Source organism: Taudactylus pleione, unplaced genomic scaffold (assembly GCF_031769625.1).
Source record: "Taudactylus pleione unplaced genomic scaffold, aTauple2 ptg000041l, whole genome shotgun sequence".
Taxonomy (NCBI): domain Eukaryota; kingdom Metazoa; phylum Chordata; class Amphibia; order Anura; family Myobatrachidae; genus Taudactylus; species Taudactylus pleione.
The window spans coordinates 15,093,605-15,113,178 of NW_028284443.1; the positions used below are offsets into that span (position 1 = coordinate 15,093,605).

The 19,574-nt window shown below is 42.1% G+C and overlaps 1 protein-coding gene across 4 annotated transcripts in view; it reads right to left on the minus strand.

Annotated features, from left to right (window-relative positions):
• Positions 1–1,296: 1,296 nt before the first annotated feature.
• Positions 1,297–19,574, minus strand: part of CPED1 (cadherin like and PC-esterase domain containing 1) — a 433,838-nt gene continuing 415,560 nt past the window's right edge. For all 4 annotated transcript variants that reach the window (XM_088457671.1, XM_088457670.1, XM_088457669.1 and 1 more), the window contains one exon: positions 1,297–3,769. In XM_088457671.1, the coding sequence (XP_088313797.1) occupies positions 3,590–3,769 (180 nt within the window). In that variant the 3' untranslated portion in view covers positions 1,297–3,589. The remainder of the gene's footprint in view (positions 3,770–19,574) is intronic.

Genomic DNA, 19,574 nt, shown 5'->3' on the forward strand with positions numbered 1-19,574 from the left:
AAGTTACCTTACTCCAGCTATCATACCTATTTTACAGTCTGCTCATTTTGACCTTTGGCTTGTTAGTGATCTGTCTCCGTCTCCTCCCTGGTACTGTGTTTGGTGTTCCAGTATTTGACCATGGCTTCATTCCTGACCTGATATTTCCTGATTCCTGGTACCGTCTTGCCCGATTGGTTCTGACCCAGTTTGTTGACCACGTTATCTGCCTTCTTTGTTATATACAGAGCTCACCAGCACCTGTATGGAGGAACCTATTCTGAGGGCCGTGACCTGTGTGTCGGACGCAGCCAAGTCCATACCTTCTTGCGAGGGTCCCTGGTGAACAGCGCCGGCACATTAGACGCTGCACCTCAGAAATAGGTCTCATCAATCCTCAAAACATACAAGTCCTCAGTGACAGTGTGCGCTGCTGCAGAAGTGGTATGGTATCTACAGCCATGCTGTGCACACATCAAAACTTCTATGGTGGTGCACCTCCAACTGGGGTCCACTGACTGTTGTTTGGTCACATGGTTGAAAGTATAGATCCAGGATTTATCACCGTTGATGATCTCCCAGACAGAGTCAGCCGAAACTCTTTCTGCTCTCTATTCAACTGATGGGACACCCAGCGTGTAGAAACCTTGCTCAGGCCAAGCTTTTCATGGAGTATCGAGCGGATGGATCCCGATGAGATGAGATGCCTATCTACTTCTCTGGGCCACGGTCACACTGGTGTCCATCTCAACTATGGCCCACATGGCAGCAGTGTTGTCCTTGGTGATGGTGGACACAGGTTGGCCACAGCTCTCCTCATATTCCAGGGACCATCTCCAGTGCTGAAATTCTATAAACCATTCAAACACAGTGGTTCGGGACAGTGCTTCCTCCCCAAAGCAGCTCGCAGTTGATCAAAACTCTCCTGCTATCACAGACCACTCTTGTAGTTGTAGAAGATCATGTCTCTCCAGGGGCCTCTGTTGAGCTCCATAAAGAGTTTCTTGAAGGAAGTGAACAAGCTGACATCTTTTGTGTGCAGTGCTGCTTATGTACGGTTCTGTGCTCTGAAATTTCACCAGAACTTTAGTCAGAGATTACAGTTCACAACCAGACAATGGGATTGTGTCTACTCTACCTATGCACTGCACATCCAGAAACTTATTGCATGTATGGACAGATGTTTAATAATCTCGGCTTTGATTGAACAATTCTGATCTTTCTCCTATGTTAGACAAGTAATATGTAATGCATTAATATGGTAATTGTGACATTAAATATTTCCTAGAACGTTCCTCTTTATTTTTCTATTCCTTTCTCCCATATAAGTATTACATACCATGCAACCAACATTCACTTGATTTATGGACAATGAAGATGCATTTTACTATATACTCAGCTGTTGGAGAAGATATGGCTAGTCGATATTATGGGTGATAAGAGGGTGACACAAATAAATAGAGAAAGATAGTAGAAAGCACATAGATGGTCAAACACCAAAAAACATGGCTTTGGTAAAAAAAAAAAAAAAAAAAACATTTAACACTACTATCAGGTGAAATGGGTTGTAAGCTGTTAATGGGTAGGAAGTAGCCTGTGGGTAGTAAGCTATAACTGGGAAGTAAGCTATCAGTAGGTAGTAAGCTGTTAGTGGGAAGTAAGCTATCAGTGGGTAATAAACTGGGTAGTAAGCTGTTAGTGAGTAGTAAGTGGCTAGTGAGTAGTAAGCTGAGTAGTAAGCTGTTAGTGGGTAGTAAGTTGTCAGTGGGTAGTAAGCTATATGTAGGTAGTAAGCTGTGTGTGGGTAGCATGCCCTACTTAGACATAGTAGTTGAAAAGGATGCACATAGGCTTATCAGTAGCATTTGCTCTACAAAAGCAGATTAACTATTTCTATGCATTATGCTAACTTGAATAAATAAATAACAAATGTAGCTGTGATTTTATTAGCATGCAAGTTCTTTGTATCACCACAAACTCAATATAATATAGTTATGTACATTGTGGTAAGGTAGAAAATTTAAAACAAGTCCATCTTGTGTAATTTGCTCTGCGCATACTCTAAAACCAAGCATACGAAACTACAGGTGAAGCAGAGTCATACACCCCTTCAGTGCGCATCTTGCGACTGAAGGGGTGTAAATGGACTGAAACGGTGTTCTCATGCAGGCTAATGCTTGGTGACAGAATTGCAGACTATGCAGAGTTGCGCACAGGTGTAATTAAATTGCCTTCAGATAGCTCTTTTGCTGGTGCAAGTGCTCAGTGATAATGACAGCTACCAACTGTACAGATAGGGGTGATCCAGCTGCAGAGATGTGTGCATCTCCACATACCGTATGGACGAACATACCCCTTTAGTTCTGTGCATGCAATGTAGGATCAGTTACGGCCAGCTTGTGTTCAACTCCGCATCAGCCCCTTTGTGATTAACTAACAACCAGGTGTTTTGTGTAAGTGTCAGGTTATTAATATTTGCTGTGAGATTTTTAAGACATTTAATAAAAAAAGAAAATCTGTCTATTGCGCACCAACAATACAATAGCAGCTTAGTGAGAAAGTTTAGCATAAGTACATATCAATAGAAAGCCAAGGGAAGCAATAAAGACAGAAGTTATTATTCTGCAATTCCACTGTGACAAAACTGAAGACAAATACAAATAAACACGAATGATAATACAACAATAATATAATAAAGTACAAGCAAAACAGTTTCAAGTTCAGTCTTCTTATAACAATGCTGTGCAAACTGTGTATAGTATGCTGGCAACATGTATACAATATGCTTCTAATAAATGAGGTTGTCCTCTGAGTATATAGATAAATACTTCATGTTGGCATAATACACATACTTATATACAGATAAATGGACTATTGCTTCTCTTTATGGTTTGTTAATTTTGAATCCAATATAGAAAACATTCATCTTGTCAGTTCCATTGCATGTGAGGATCAGAAGGTATCGTACATTGTTGCGAGAAGTGACAGAACCCCACTGACACAGCATAACACCCTCATCAATTGCTGCGTGGGCACTTCTATGCCAATTGGTTGGTGTTGAAACATATGAAGCAGACACACTGCACAAAACTGGTTAATGCTGTGTTAAAGGTCTCTCTGACATCGACTCTGACGACGACCTCCTCTAAAGCCTTCTGAAGACAGCATGAGATAAATCTTAGTACCACCCAAAAAAATCTAAGATCTGTTAAATTAATTCCCCATAAAAAACAATAACATCACTCACAGACAACCACTTCACAATTCTGATATAAATAATTCATATTTACAATTAAGCACTGGTAAACAAGCTGTACATGTGTGTTTGGTCTTTAAGATCAAAATATGTTCTATATTTTCTAAAACTTGGCAGCAGTTGAAGGCAGCTCAGTTTTATCCATTTTCTGGTGTAAAACTACATATTTATGTGAGTACATCTTGAGCCCATAAAGCTTAAAGAGACCCTGACATGTCTTCAGTTGAGCAACCTCAGCCAAATGGGGAAGCTTGTAATGTGTCCAGTCTGCTCACTGCACCAAGGGGAGGTGTTAGGCTGTGCTGTACGTTATTTGCAGAGGGCTCTTCATGCTTGTCCTGTATTGTTTTCTTTTCATGCACACATCCTGCTGATTAGGATTTCAGAATAAACCTCATTCACTGGACCCTGGACATGATATAGTGATTTCAAGTCTGGTGTATTGTCTTGTACTTGAGGAAATATTTTGCCACCAAATGTATAACTCTTTGATAATTTCATTCTTTTTTCTTTAACTTTTTCAGATTTCACCACCTAAAAGAAAATATAGTGTACATAAAGTTATAATAAATGTACGTGGTAATTAAATCCTTCTAATCTGCCCTCCATTTAACTGCAGTATATCCATCTACACAAACCTATACCATACAGTCTGTTCATATTGCCTACATCAAAGTGTATTGATAAAGAGAGGCACGTTTCTGGTAGAATAACACTTCCATTACTGCAGGAATCCTACTGATCTCCTCAATTAGGGCCATAAGCAGTAGATGGTTGTTGGCTTTCCAAATATGTTGCTATTGTTTGAGAATATATACCCTTTAGCAAACTGAAAGCAGCAGAAAATCTCAAAGCTAATTATCTTTTCTAATCATACTGAAGTTACTCTACCAGAGATCCTGAAGGGCTCACATATTTGTCATTCCCATTAGAACCAGAAGCAGTTTCTGTGACCAGACCCATTTTCATTGTTTTGTACTGTTTCAATGGGAATTACTTTAATTTCTTATTCTAACCATATATTTTTAGACATCCAGGGATTACTTTTGTTAATGTTTATGTGTATGTTATTACTTGATTTGTGTTTTAATATTTTGGGTGTCGTGTTTTGCATATCTTCTAAACTTTTATGCTACTATTTCATTTTCTACAGTGGTTCCCAAGCTCTCTCAGTTCGAGGCACCCTTAGGGTCTCCATCATTTTTTCAAGGCACCCCCAAGCCATAAGCCATTACAGAGCAACTCCAGTTTTTTTTAAGTAGTTGGGTCAAAATAATGTAATAAGTATTTAAAAAAGAAATAGAAATTCTTACCCAGTGCTCCCTCCATCTCTCTTCCACTGCCCTCTCCATATATCTCCCTTTGCCCCCCTCCATGTCTCTCCCTTTTATTTAATACAATTTCACTCCATGCCTCTCTCTTTGACCACTCCATGCCTCTCCCTTTGACCACTCCATGCCTCTCCCTTTGACCACTCCATGTCTCTCCCTTTGCCACCTCCATGTCTCTCCCTTTGCCACCTCCATGTTCCTCCATTTTCCTCTCTCCATGTCCCTCCCTCACTTCCCTATAGCTGTGATAGTCAGCACCGTTCTACAGCATCACTCCTCAGATTAGATTGGACACTTTATGTCTGATCTCACACAAAGTACTGCATTGTAGGACCCCATTCAGCAACAGGCAGCCTCAGGATTCACTGCCTGTTGCTTTAAAGTGACAGCTCCCCCCCCGCTCATCGCAACCCCCTGCCACTCCACTCTACTCTACTCTGTGCCACCAACCATGGGCGTTTCTAGAGAGGAGGGGGCCCGTGTGCAGTCTCTGACATGGGCCCCCTCCTCTCTGTCCGGCAGCCGGTAGCGCACTGAGCTGTGTACGACCAGCGTTGGAGTTATAGACTCTGGGCACTAGAGTACGCCCAGAGTCTATAGAGTATATGCAGACCATTGGGAAAATGGGCGCGGCGGCCATTTTCCAGTCGTTTTTACAGTGCCGGACCCCCGCGCCGACATGGGACTCTGGAGAGGTAAGTAATACTATGGGTGCAGGGTGTGCGGTGTGAGGCCCCCCTGGACACAGCAGCCAATGAGAGTCTGTCTGACTCTCAATGGCTGCTAAAATAAACACACCGCTGCCGGGTAGTACGAGCATACTACCCAGTCCCAGTGGCGGTGTGTTTGTTAGTGTGTAGTGCGGACTACATTCACTGCGGTCCGCACTACACTTAGTGATCAGCGGGGCAGTGGGGGCTCTGGATACTCAGAACTGGAGGAATGTACTTCTCTGTGCATTACTATTGACCCCTGTCGTACAGAATGATAGGAAGAAAAGAAAAGGGATGGTCATCCTGTATCAGGTACCTCCTCTTCCTACTGTCCTGTCCTTGTGTCATTGAAGTACCCATGTCCATGAAGTAAACATGGAAATTGGTGGAGTCCACGGTCCTCTAATGGCGCAAGAAAGAATTAGCAATAACCTCTGCCTGTGTTATACAAGCACAAAACATTTCCTGCATAAGTGCCCTCTTGAAGGTATAAAAACCTTTTTGTCCATCTCCTACCTGTAACTTTCAGCCACCATTCCAGAATGCTCTGATGCCTTGGCACTGCATGTCAAACTCCAGAACAATTAGATAGCCATTCTAGTTATCACTGATTCTGGGTCTATGGGAAAAGACTTTTACTGAGGATTCTAAAATTTCTAATGTTCAGAAGCATTCTTGTGTTCCCGTACACACCATTAATAGGTCCCCCATCATTAATGGACCAGAAACTATGGAGATCCAATTGTCAGGAATTCTTAATACTCAAGTTGATACATTCTCCTAACTTTCCTGATGCCAGCATTCTGGAAAACCAGAACATTAATGTTCTCCTTGCAACATTGCATGCTCATGTATCTGCTGATATAATTGGTTGGCTTTCCCAGCTATTGACGATGCTTTATTCATAATGTTTCTAAAATTGTGGCTCTGCATTGATTGCTGTGATGTGAATGCAACCATAGCGCAGAGTAAATACAATATCTGCTTTCTTTAATCCCAGAATTATTACAAGAAATATGGACTGCTAAACTTTTTACCAAGTTAGATCTTAGGGAAGTCTATAATTTGATCCAGGACAGACCAGGACATAAGTGGAAGACACCAATATTACCATTATGAATACTGTGGCAAGCCTTTTGACCTTTGCAATACTCCTGCTATGTTTCAGCAATTCAATAATAATGTGTATGGAGATCTAATGGACCAGTTTGTATTATCTTACTTGGAAGATATCCAGGTATATTTATTTGTCTCTTGTGGAACAGTGAAATCATGTCACCATAGCACATCAGAGGTGACATACTGTAATCTCTTTGCCAAGTTGAAAATAACTTTTTTCCAAACAAACATCATTGGAATTCCTGGTCAAATTATTTCTATAAAGCAGGGGTGTCTAAACTTTTGTATTGTAATGCCATATCAAGAAAATTACTTGGAACGGAGGGCCACAAAATGTTTTCTCACAGCACACCAGCAATTAGATAAGGTTCTTTGCTGAGTAAATCAGTAAAAAAAAAATAAAAATAAAAGGCAAATACAGCAATTTAAAACACCCAAACAAAACTACATACCAGATAATGTATACAGACAGGGGCGCATCTATAATGGGTGCAGGGTGTGTGGTGCCCCGGGGTCCAAGGGGGCCCACACCGCACACCCTGCACCCATGTATTCAATGTTTACCTCTCTGGAGTCCCGTATCAGTGGTAGCAGTGCTGTACAAATCACCAGCAAAATGGCGTGATGGCCATTTTCCTGGCATTTTGCGCATGCGCAGTAGGGAAGTCTCTGGGAAAATGGCTGCCGCAACCATTTTCCCAGTGGCCTGCGCATGCGCAGTAGACTCTGGCACAGCACTAGAGTCTACTAGTGCCCAGAGTCTACTGCTGTGCTGTGCACTGCCAGCCGCCGGGTAGAGAAGAGGGGGCCCCAGACGGAGACTGCACATGAGACCCCTCCCCTCTTAATATGCCCCTGTATACAGAGTAAATTGCAATAATGTCACAAAAACTCCTGGTGACTCTTCTGTGTCACCTCAAACAATAAAAGGTCATCATTAGTGGTTCCTGGAGAAAGTGACTGATGGCCTGATTCAATACCGATCGCAATACTGCTTACGCACACAGTTCAACTGCGATAGCAAGCCAACCACTGTGATCACAATGCAAACTCAGCACCACATAAGGAAGCCCAATTTACCATACACACATCCGTAATACTTAGCAGTATAGGGAAATTATCGGTACAGTCAAGTAACATCAGACCCATACGCACACTTGCACAAGCCCTGACCTTACTCAGAAATTGCTAACAGCCATGCACGCTATAAGACCTCACACTGCATATGGCTTTGCAGTGGCTAATTTATGCACGCTCCTGAAACGGCGTGCAAACGCACTGACACGCCTGCGATTGGCTGTCACCACTCACAAATGGCACTTCCTGTCAATCACTCTATGATGGGTCTGTGTAGCCTCTGCAATTGCTGTCCCGATCGCAGTGCACGGTTTGCGCACGCGCACTGCGATGCGTACACATGCGCAGTGCATAACAATCGCCCAATTGCTTGCGTATCAGCAATTGCGTTTCTTGTTGAATCAGGCCTTGAGTCAGATATATAACATTTCTAATAAGTAATATTAAAGAGAATACACAATTAGTAAAACATTACAAACAAATAGATAATGTCATTTATTATATTATATTTAGGACCTACTCAGAATTAAATATATAAGTATCCATTATACACACTAATTCATAACCAGCTGCAGTTGAGTGGATGACAGAGAGTATCACTATATAGTCACATAAAAATATTATAAAGGTAGGTTTTACTGGGAATTGGGGATAATTAGGGACAGTGGTTGATATTGGCTGGAGTTCTAAGTGCATCGCGGGTTGCAATTTATGGCAGGTATCCAAATCAAATTATTTATGGTCAAGGTGATAGACCAAACCAGTGCCGTGGCTAGTGCTCCCAGAGCTTGGTGCAGGCTACGCCCCCTCCATATGAAGTTACAAGGATGGGGCGTGGCCTGGACCCGACGCCGGGAGCGGATGATTACAGCACTGATTGGAGCATCCTCAGGATGTTCCATGGGCTGTAAGGGCAGCATTGTGACCATCTGGAGCATCCTAAGTATGCTCCAGGCGGCACTGCTGCAGGGATTCTGGCAGCAGGGTGTCGTTACAAGCACCCATTACAGGCACCCTGTTAGCCACATGCAGGAGCTGTGGGTGAGCTGCGGTGCCGCCCACAGGGCTCTGTGCGGCTGCACACCCCTAGTTACAGCCCTGGGCAAAACCAGTGCTGATGGCTGCTCCTCATAAATTATGTGTACAACAGAAGTGCAACCCTGTCCACAACAAATATTTGAACCAAAGGATAACAGGTAAGCACAATTTACTTCATTTAAATTTATTTTCTGTATATCTCAATAAGAAAATTTTGACCTAGAGATGCCATGAAAAAAATGCTGTAAACCACTGTCTTTAACATTTAATTATATCATACTTTAACCTCCATTTTTAAGAGGTTCATTCGCCATAGGTATATTAATCTGGGGACTTCTATATATAGACTGTCAACATTAGCCTTATATGTGTAGAAAAAGTTAAAGTGCTAGAGAGTTCCTCCAGTGTGATACTGGTTAGCAAAATTACTGTAGTGATCTTTTGGCTATAGAACTCTTCATTTGAATCACTTCTCATTAGTAACTACCCGCATAATAGAAAAGCCAGGCATATTAAGAAGGTAAGGCAATGGGCCTGATTCAGATTTGGGAATGGAGTAAGATAAAGCAAGTAAAGGTCCCCATACATCTGCTGACGTATTACGCAATCCTGCGATTGGATCGGAAACACTGACCTGCCAGTCGGAAATGCAGATCTGCAGCCATCGATGTTCCGTAATCTGTCGCAGGATCGGTGAAATCCACCATGTTAAATTTCACTGATGTGCCAACATGTTGGATTTCACAGATCCTGCGATGCCAGGTTGCAGGATCGCAAGATCACGGCAATCAGTCACAGATGTATGGGGGCTTTTACTGTGAACCTGGATAAACCATGCTGCAATGCAAGGGGATGCAAATATGTAAATTTTTATTTTTTTTGCACATGGGGTAAATACTGGCTGTTTCTGTATATAGCCCACAAATGCTGGACAGCTTTATTTTTACACTGCAATTTAGATTTCAGTTTGGACACATTCCTCCCAAATCTAAATCTCTCTGCACATTTATATCTGCCCCATCTGCAGTGCAGCATGGTATTACCAAGATACACAGTTACTCAGAGCCGTAACTAGACTTTTTGGTGCCCTGTGACAGAAAGAGCATTGGCGCCCCCCTCATTTTTCAAAGGGACATAATGCACCCAAAAAAGGGTCTTGGCCTGATGGGGAAGGGCTAGGGAAGAGATAGGGGAGGCCAGGAGATGCTGGGGATGAAATAAGAGGAAGCTACAAGTGAGAATGATAAACAGAAATTTGACAGGCCCAAACAGCGCCCCCTGACATGTGGTGCTCTGTGCAATGGCACCGGCCGCACTACCCTAGCTACGGCACTGCAGTTACTTGCTCTTTCTTAAGGTACGAACACACTAGATGATGTGCTCACAATGCGATATCGTGAGCTATTTCCCTTGAACTTTCCCCGGCAGCTCCCCAGCACTCCAGGACATGATATGGTGGTAGAAAGTGTCCAGTCTGACCAACGATGATTTCCAGTGCATCATGTACGAGATTGGCAGATCTTGCCTGCTGTAGGCTAGAATTGAAGATGCGATGTACAACCCGCGGGTACATGCATTGGCATCATGAGTGGACACACATTTGGACACATTTTACGCGATTTGTCGTTCCGATGCATCGAAATTGGGCGAATCGTGCAAAATATCGTCTAGTGTGTACACACCTTAACTCTATTCCCAATTCTCAATCAGGCCCAATGTTAGCATGTGGTTGAGCTGGATTGGACACATTATCTCATGTGTAGGATAAAGTAGCCAACCAATCATATATTGAATTATTGCAGAATTACTCTGCTGTGGCTGGGTGCAAACAAAAAGTACAGTATAAAGTGGTTAATGTTACTAAAACAGTGCAGAAACACTGTATATTTGATTATAAGCTACCAAAGTAAGATGCTTTCAATTGTCTAAAAAATACAATTTCCTTGGATAGTATAAACCAAAATGTGTAAATAGATCTGGGTAGACATTATTATTTGTGTTATTATTATTCACCTATATGCAGGGGCTGCACTGTCAGGCATGTTATATCTCTCCTATTCATATATTCAAAATGTCAATGTTCATAACACTGACTGTGACAATCTTCACAATAAACATTACATTAGTCCCAAATAGGACACATTTATTCTCAACTAAATTAGTATTTCTATGTGGTCGTAGTTTATTAATCTGCCATCCTGTTGCTGTGCCACTATGTTTCACAGAAGTGCTATATTCTTTTAAACTGTCATGTGTTTGTGCTGCTCTGTCACTTAGTTTAGCCAGCTACCTAGCTGCAGACTTTGGCCAATATTGGTAAAAACAATATTGTGAGCTGTGAGGTAGTTACAATCGACTGGAAATGATTGTTATTGATGTCAATAATGCTGTAGGGACACAAGTAGGCCAAATTTACACAATTGTAGCTGTTTTTATTAATTTTTAAAGAAATTCAGATCTTATACTTTGAACGGGTAATATTGTTTGCCATTTCTTCCCCAAATTCACCTGTACATTTCACTGGTTACTCCACCAACAGTTTTCATGCAAATGCATTTTTGCGTTTTTGGAATTAGATAGTATGAAAAACAGGAGCGCAGATAGACAAAAGACTACAATATCGCACCAAAACACGCAAATTGTGCGAACATTTTTTCGATGTTAAGTTTTCGCTTTTTCGTATCTAATTGAATTGCCCCCATAGTCTAACAATTTTTCATGTTGCATAAGTAGAGTTTACATTTTGTGACCTATAATACTGTAGATCCATCATTATTAAAATTATTTCTATTAGGAAAATGCACTAATATGTTATTTAATATGCCATAACGACAGGCAAATGTCTATTCATTCAACATTTCTGCATCATTTTCCACCATATTTTGGGTCAGATATTTTGAATTTGAGCTTTAAAATATTTTCCTATTATGCCTAGAACTGTACTTTCAACTGGTCCTTTGAGCACCTGGTAGTGGTGATGTTTAGGTTTGTGCATTGTGTGCATTTGTTATGGTCACAGTGTTTACCTTGAAAGAAGCAGCACCTCGGCCATAGGAGTTCTCTTTATATTTAAGTCACGCACAGACCAACACTACATACATTACATACATTCTACAACATCAGCATTGAGGCAACTATGTACCAAGACAGCTGACACTGATGTATAATCTGAACGGTGTGTATATGGTATTGGTAGAAACGTCCAGACAACAAATACGTTTATTGACTGAAACTTCCTACAACTGTGGGTTTAACAGTATTATATACTGCATGTTTATTTGCATTGATCCTGCATTGTAATTGACCTGCAAACTGACACGACTAGCAATTATTTATTCTACCACTATGATTTACATGAATTGGAACTAAAACCATGTGCACAATAAATATACTGTATGACAAGTGCCTGATTATTGGAGTAATCTAGTTTAATTTGCATAGCTACAGTACTACTTAATAAATTATCTGTGTTGCACCATAAATCACTGAAGCCATGTACTACTTTGGGTTTACATGTGTAGTGGGAAATTTGAACTTCACTACAAATGCTTACAGGATTCTCATATGGGAACACAGCAAGCATGAACATGATAACATGCTAGTATTGATCACACAGCAACTACAACTCTATATACACCTATGGTATCCAGTCAGAATGTTGACATGGTAAAAATGTTGACATGATCAAAATGACGACAGTCAGAATGTCGACAGTACATTTTAGTTTTATATTTAGGTTTAGGGTTCGGATTAAGTTTAGTGTTAGGCTAAAATAATTTTGAACTGTTGAAATGTAACATGCTGCCATAACAAACATATCAACATTTCAACATTTATATACTGTATGTCAGCGTTTTGCATGTCAACAAAATGTCCATGTTGACATCACAACATGTTGACATTTTGGTGTTGACAAGCCCCAGCAGTCCCTTAATGTCCGGACATGCTGGCACTTGTTGTTCCACAAGTGCCATCTTCCAGGGTAGGCTTGCTGAGACTTGTAGGCCATCTGTAAAGAACAATATTAACTCTCATTACCCTAACCCCACACAGCCTGGGCTGACTTTCCGAGGGATTCAAGCTCTGGGCTGATCAGTTTGGAGCTGGCTAACGTTATGGCAGGGGGATCCCACTCTGTGTGTGTCCTTGCTATTGCATTGTATCATGGCTGGTTCAGCCTGGTGTTGGTAATTGTAAATATGGGGATCCCACGCTATTTGTTCGAGAAACAAATTTGCTGGGAGGAACCAAGCCATGCCTCAGTTCGACCCGGGACCCAAATTTTGGTATTGTCAGATTTTTCAGAATCAGAACCGCTCATCTCTAGCAAATACTGTTTGCTTTTACATTTGGCCCACAAGTGGTGGACAGTTTTATTTTTTTAGTGTTACAGTGTACATTGCAATTTAGATTTGAGTTTGGACACATCCCTTTCAGATCAAAATCTCTCTGCACATTTTAAGTATGCTCCAACTGCAGTGCAGTTTTGTACAGGTGCAAAGTTACTTGCTTTTTTTTGCTTTGCTTTGCTCCCAATTCAGAATCAGCCGCAGTATTCCATGGCCTACCAGCAAAATACACAGCAGGAATCTGCCAAGCAATGTAATATTATGATTCATGCCACCACAATGGAATTTTTTTTTTTCAAATTTTAAGGACTGGCCGATAACTATTATTATTATTATTATTCTTTGTTTATATGGTGCCACAAGTGTTCCGCAGTGCCTTACATAGTACATAAAACTAGTAAGTGAACAAGAAACAAGTAACTTACACTACATTACAGTGCAGGACAAGGACACGACTTATATACATTGCTGCAACAGCGATTAAAGCACTCACAATAAGCAGCATGAAGTTGGCAGTCAAGTGTTAGGTTCCCTTATGGGGAGTAAGGAGTAGAAGAAAATGTAAAGAGAAGCACATGAGGGAAGAGGTCCCTGCTCGTTAGAGCTTACATTCTAAGGGGAGGGGCAGACAGACAGGCGTGACACAGAAGGGGAAGATAGAGAGGAAAGAGCATGAAGTGGGTTAGGATGAGAGCTGGAAGGCCTTGATGAAGTAGTGGGTCTTGAGAGCCCATTTGAAGATTTGTAGAGAGGTGGAGAGTCTGATAGGGAGAGGGAGAGCATTCCAAAGGTAGGGAGCAGCACGGGCAAAATCTTGGATGCGAGAGTGGGAGGAAGTAATAAGTTGGCAAGAGAGATAATCTCTTATCACCACTCTGCCCCAATAACTATAATCTTTTATCACCACTCTGCCCCAATGACTATAATCTCTTATCACCATTTATCATGGCAATAATAACTTAAGGATCTCTGGCATTTAGCAAAACCCACATCCAGGGCCGAGGGCTCATATAGGATCGCACCCCATAGCCAAGAAGAAATTTCATAGGTGTCTCTCCTGGTAAATGTTGTAAACTGTAGCCACAGGCTAAAATGGCTAAAGCCATCTGAAACCTATAGGGGCTGCTTTTGCTGTTGAAAACTGAGAAATCTGCTGCGGTCCCTCGTACATTCATCCTGGGGATCCATAGTATTTGCTGGTAGACCACTAAAAATTAGAGATGAACGGGTCTGGTTCTCAGAGAACAGGACCAGCCCAAACTTCACGTTCCGAGCCCATATCCGAGTCCGGCTTGGGATTTCCTGTCTGATTCGGATCCCAAAGTGAGGCAAAACGTCATCAATCCCATTTCAGATTCTCGCAGGTTTTGGTATCTATAAAGGTCCCCGGTCATCGGCTCCATTTTCACTTTGGCTGTGGAGAGTGTACTTAACACACATCCTGTCACTGTGCTCTGTCCGTCCATCCTTCGTCCATCCATCAAGGGTCATGGGGATGCTGTGTCTTGCAGGGGGGCTCTGCTCTGTCGGTGTAGGGGTGCTCTGGGTGCTGTGTCTGTCCATCAAGGGGCTGCTGTGTCTTGCAGGGGTGCTCTGTTGGTCTAGGGGTGCTCTGGGTGCTCTGTCCATCCAAGGGTGCCCAGTGTAAAAAAAAATAAAAGCTAATAATATTAATATAATTAAAAAAAAATATTTATATATTTTTTTGTGCTGTACCCCAGTGTACTTTTTTTTTTACTATGATGCTGTCGGTCAGACAGCAGTGTAATATTTATACATATATTGTGACAATGTAAGTGGTAACGCAGTGTAACATATTGTGACACTGTAAGTGGTAGCGCAGTGTAATATTCATAAAAAATATTGTGACTCTAAAAGTGGAACTGCAATGTAATATTCATAAAAATATTGTGACACTAAGTGGTAGTGCAATGCAATATTCATACACATATTGTGACACTAAGTGGAACTACAGTGTAATATTCATACACATATTGTGACACTGTAAGTGGTAGCACAGTGTAATATTCATAAAAAATATTGTGACCCTGTAAGTGGAACCACAGTGTAATATCCATAAAAAATATTGTGACACTGTAGGTAATTGATACCACACTATAAGTGGTAGTGCAGTGTAATATTCATAAAGAATATTGTGACACTGTAAGTGGATCCACAGTGTAATATAAAAAAAAAATATTGTGACACTAAGTGGTAGCACAGTGTAATATTCATACATGTATTGTGACACTAAGTGGAACTGCAGTGTAATATTCATACACATATTGTGACACTGTAAGTGGTAGCACAGTGTAATATTCATAAAAAATATTGTGACACTGTAGGTCATTGATACCACACTGTAAGATATAAAACTGGTACAAATTGACTTGTGTGCTGTACTCCAGTTTGTTCATGTTTGTTGCTAATATGGAGAACGATCAGTTGAGAGGAGAGCAGGAGCCATATACTAGTGCTGGAGCTGCTGCTAGTCCCACCAATCATGACTATACTAGTCTGTCTACGTCATCTACTAAAACTGATGCCCAAGGGCATACAGGGCTTAAGTCCGGGCATCTAAAATCAAAGAAGCAATATTTTACATTGGTAAACAAAAAAACATCAAAGGGAAAGTTAGCTGCAGAAAGACATCAAATCGGCAAAATGCCTTTCACCACACGAAGTGGCAAGAAAAGGCTAAGGCCTTGGCCTTTATTTATGACTGGTGTATCTGCCTCTTATGATTATGTAAGCCGTTCTCCCTGTAGACATTTTAAAAAAATGAAAATCTTTCAGGCACAGGAACCAACTGCACTCAGAAATGTCACAAATCCCTGAGGAGAGTCAAAGGGCCTGACTCAGAACCGCTCGCGAGCGCTATGCACTTGCAAGCGGGTTGATGGTGGCCCAGTGCACATGCGCACGACAGAGCCGGCTCCATCATGCGCATGCACGAGACCCGGATAGCGATGGGCACTCTGTCACTCCGGGTCTCGTACCAAAGGGGGCGTGCTGTCGATGTTGAGTGACAGCATGCCCCCTTTTTGGCCGGGCCAGGGGAGTGGCTGCCCAAATGGAGGCGTTCCCATGTGAACGCCTCCATTTGGGCGCGGCCCCACTGACATCCCGAGTGATGTCAGTGGGAGAGATTTCAGCTCTGTGAGAGCCGAAATCTCTCTGGGGCTTGCGGCAATGAGACCCTACCGCAAGGGTCTTGTCACAAGCCCGATGGTCGCGATGGTCTTGACCATCGTGACCATCTTCCTGGCCGCTCGCTATAGGTGTGGGTGGTCACCCACAGCTATGCGAGTGGCCAGGAGGCTGCTCTAAAAAACAAGAAGGCCGGCCCTGATTCAGAACGAGTGCTCTGTCAGAGCGTCCGGCTCTGAATCAGGGCCTAAGTGTGTTGGCGGTTTCCATGTATGAGCCTGACCTTTCTAATACTGTACTCCAAGAGGAGCTTCCTTCCACCACTTGTGCATCCTCTGAAAATGTGGGAATGAGCAGCACAAGTGAATATGCTGACATATAAATCGAGGATGATTCTGTAGAGGTGCACCCGGATGAGGAGGATATCTGTGTAGCTGACACTAATAAGGATGTTGATGATGAGGATGTTGTTGATGAGGATGTTTTTGTGCAAATCAGGCACCAGTGGAAACACTTGTTGCCCATGGTAAGGAAAAGCCCATTGTCATGCCTGGGCATAAGACAAAAATATCCATTTCTTATGTGTGGAAACATTTCTACCCAAATCTGGACAACAATTGTAAAACGATCTGTACCCATTGTAAAGCCAGAGTAAGTAGAGGTAGGGACCTTAACCATCGACGTCTTCCCTGTTATATCATTTACAGCGCATCCATCAAAAGTGTTTGCAACATTCAGAGCCTTTGCCTGAAAAAGTTACAACAAGCAGTCCAGCGTTAGCTCCCTTCTCTCTGCTAGATCCAAGTGCCTGCCATCTTCACCACCAACACCTTCATCAACAATATCCTCAATCATGATCGGAAGTAGTCCTGCATCCAATTTGATAAGGCTAACTCAGTCCGCCACTATCCTGGATTCCACAGAAGAATCCTTGAGCACTACATCTGCTGCTGCTGGGAGTAAATCTTCATCCCAGAAGGAGATCAGGAAGACTACTAGCAGTAGTTCAAAAAAATCAATTGACTGTTAAACAATCCTTTGCAAGGGGGAGCAAGTCTGATAGCAGTCACCCTGTTGCACAGCAGATCACTGATGCCATAACATCTATTAGATGTGCGTCCGATATCCACCATTAGTGCAGTGGGTTTTAGACAGTTAATTGAGGTCCTGTGTCCCCACTACCAAATCCCCTCTAGATTCCAATTCACTTGAAAAGTAATTCCCAGCCTGTACAGGAACGTTAAAAAAACTTAATTAGTGTCCTCCAAAATGCCGTTATACCAACTGTGTACTTTACCACAGATATGTGGATAAGTGGAACAGGGCAAATGCAAGATTACATGACTGTAACAGCCCATTGGGTGGGTGTATTGCCTTCAGCACCACCAACAGCAACAGCAGCATCTAAGAAACAGCAGCTCATTCAGAGGCAGGCTACTCTGTGTATCGCCGGTTTCATTAAAAGGCATACCACTGACAACCTCTTAGAAAACCTCAGGGAAGTCTTTGCAAAATGGCTTACCCCGCTTCGACTCTCCTTGGGATTTGTGATTTCTGACAATGCCACCAATATTGTGAGAGCATTACAGCTGGGAGCATTCCAACATTTTTTTAAAATGACAGTCCCGCGCAAAAAATCTGGACATTTTCACCATTTAGCAGGTGCATGTAGAAGATTGCAGCACCTGCAAGAAATGTTGAATTTGCCCTGTCACCAGTTGAAGCAAGAGGTAGTTACAAGGTGGAATTACACCCCGTTTATGCTTCAGTGGATGGAGGAACAGCAAAAAGCCATCCAAAGCTACACAACAAAGTATGACATAGGAAGAGGAGGGAGAATGTACCTTACTCAAGCTCAGTGGAAAATACTTTCCGTGTTGTGCAAAGTGCAGAAACCCTTTGTAATAATCACCTTTGAAGTGAGTTCAGACACTGCTAGCTTGAGTCAGGTAATTCCTCTAATTTGACTGTTGGAAAAGCAGCTTGAGAAACTGAAGGAAAAGCTGAAACAAATCGATTCTAGGTATGTCAGACCCAAGGGTTGACCATTCTCGATCCTAGGTTTAAGGCATGTATTGTGTCTTTCTTCCCAACGGACACAGATCTGAAGAGATGCAAAGATCTGTTGGTAAGCAAATTGTCACCACAACCATGTTTTGACATCTGGTTGGGTCTAAAAGAATTGCCTACAATTAATGAGACCTCTACCATGACTCCATCTGATACGCTCACTATTCAAAGAATGGTTGAGGACTATTTTAATCATAGCATCCAAGTAGGCATGTCAGACAGTCCGTTTGACTACTGGCAAGAAAAAAAGGCAATTTGGAGGCACTTGCATAAACTGGCTTTGCCTTACTTGAGCTGCCCACTCTCCAGTGTGTACTCAGAAAGAGTTTCAGCATAGCCAGGAACCTTGTCAGCGATTGGCGTAGGAGGCTACTTCCTCAAAATGTAGAAAAGATGATGTTCATCAAAATGTACTACAAATTCCACAAGGAAGACCTTTACCACCAATTATGTCCAAAAATTACAGAGGTACATGAGGCTGTAATGATGGATTCCAGCTGGGACTAATTAATATTGTGTGAAGATGAGGGTGAGGAATCCTATGATGATGGCGACAACATCTTGCCTCTGTAAAGCCAGTTTGTGCACAGAGAGATAATTGCCGGCAATGTCAGCTGCCCATTGGTAGCATGTTTTGTGGGGGCCCGAATAAACCAATCGCTTCAGCTACAATTGGCAGTCCCTGCTGCTGAAGTTATTGGTTTGTTAAACTGTGCTTGTCCTGTTTAATATATACAACATAAGGGTGGGTGGAAGGGCCCAAGGACACCTCTTTTCTTTGCATTACAATACGTGCTGTTTGTGGCATTGCTGCCTGACATTTTTAATTTTATAGTTTAGTAAACTGCCATCCTATCTGCCACTGCAGTGCCAATCTCTTTCCTAGATGTGCCATCTAGGTAATTGAAGTGCTACAGCCACTGAAGTCTGCGGCATGCGGTTGCCGAATGCCAAAAATGTCCAGAAATTTTTATGGCCACAGACAGCATTTTTCGTTATGCCCCTTTCATTTTAAAATAAAATTCTGAACCACCAACTTGATTGGGTGGGCAAAACATGGTAGATTTTCAAATGTACCCAGTTTATTTCATTGGTCCCAACCCCAACCGGTTGCTCCAGGACCCTGGTGAACTGATAGCTTGTTATAAATAATGGTTCAGCTCAATAACTCCTGCTTCCTTTGTATGTAGGTGACTTTAAGCGGAATAACTGGATAATGTAGATGGTGGGTGTCATGAGAGAGACCAGAAATATGAGCAGCAGCACAGAGCATCTTTCTGCCAGGATGTGTACAATAAAGTGCAAATATGTTTAATACAAAAATTCGTTTTTTATATTGATCACATTACATACATATTTACATGTTACATACAGTGCGTAAAGCATGCTGCGGTAACCTGAGGCACATCACCCATTGTTGACAAACAACTTCCAGTAGGCACGGCAAATAGCACGGATGCTGCGAGATGTAGTTCAGCTGTAGAGCTACAGG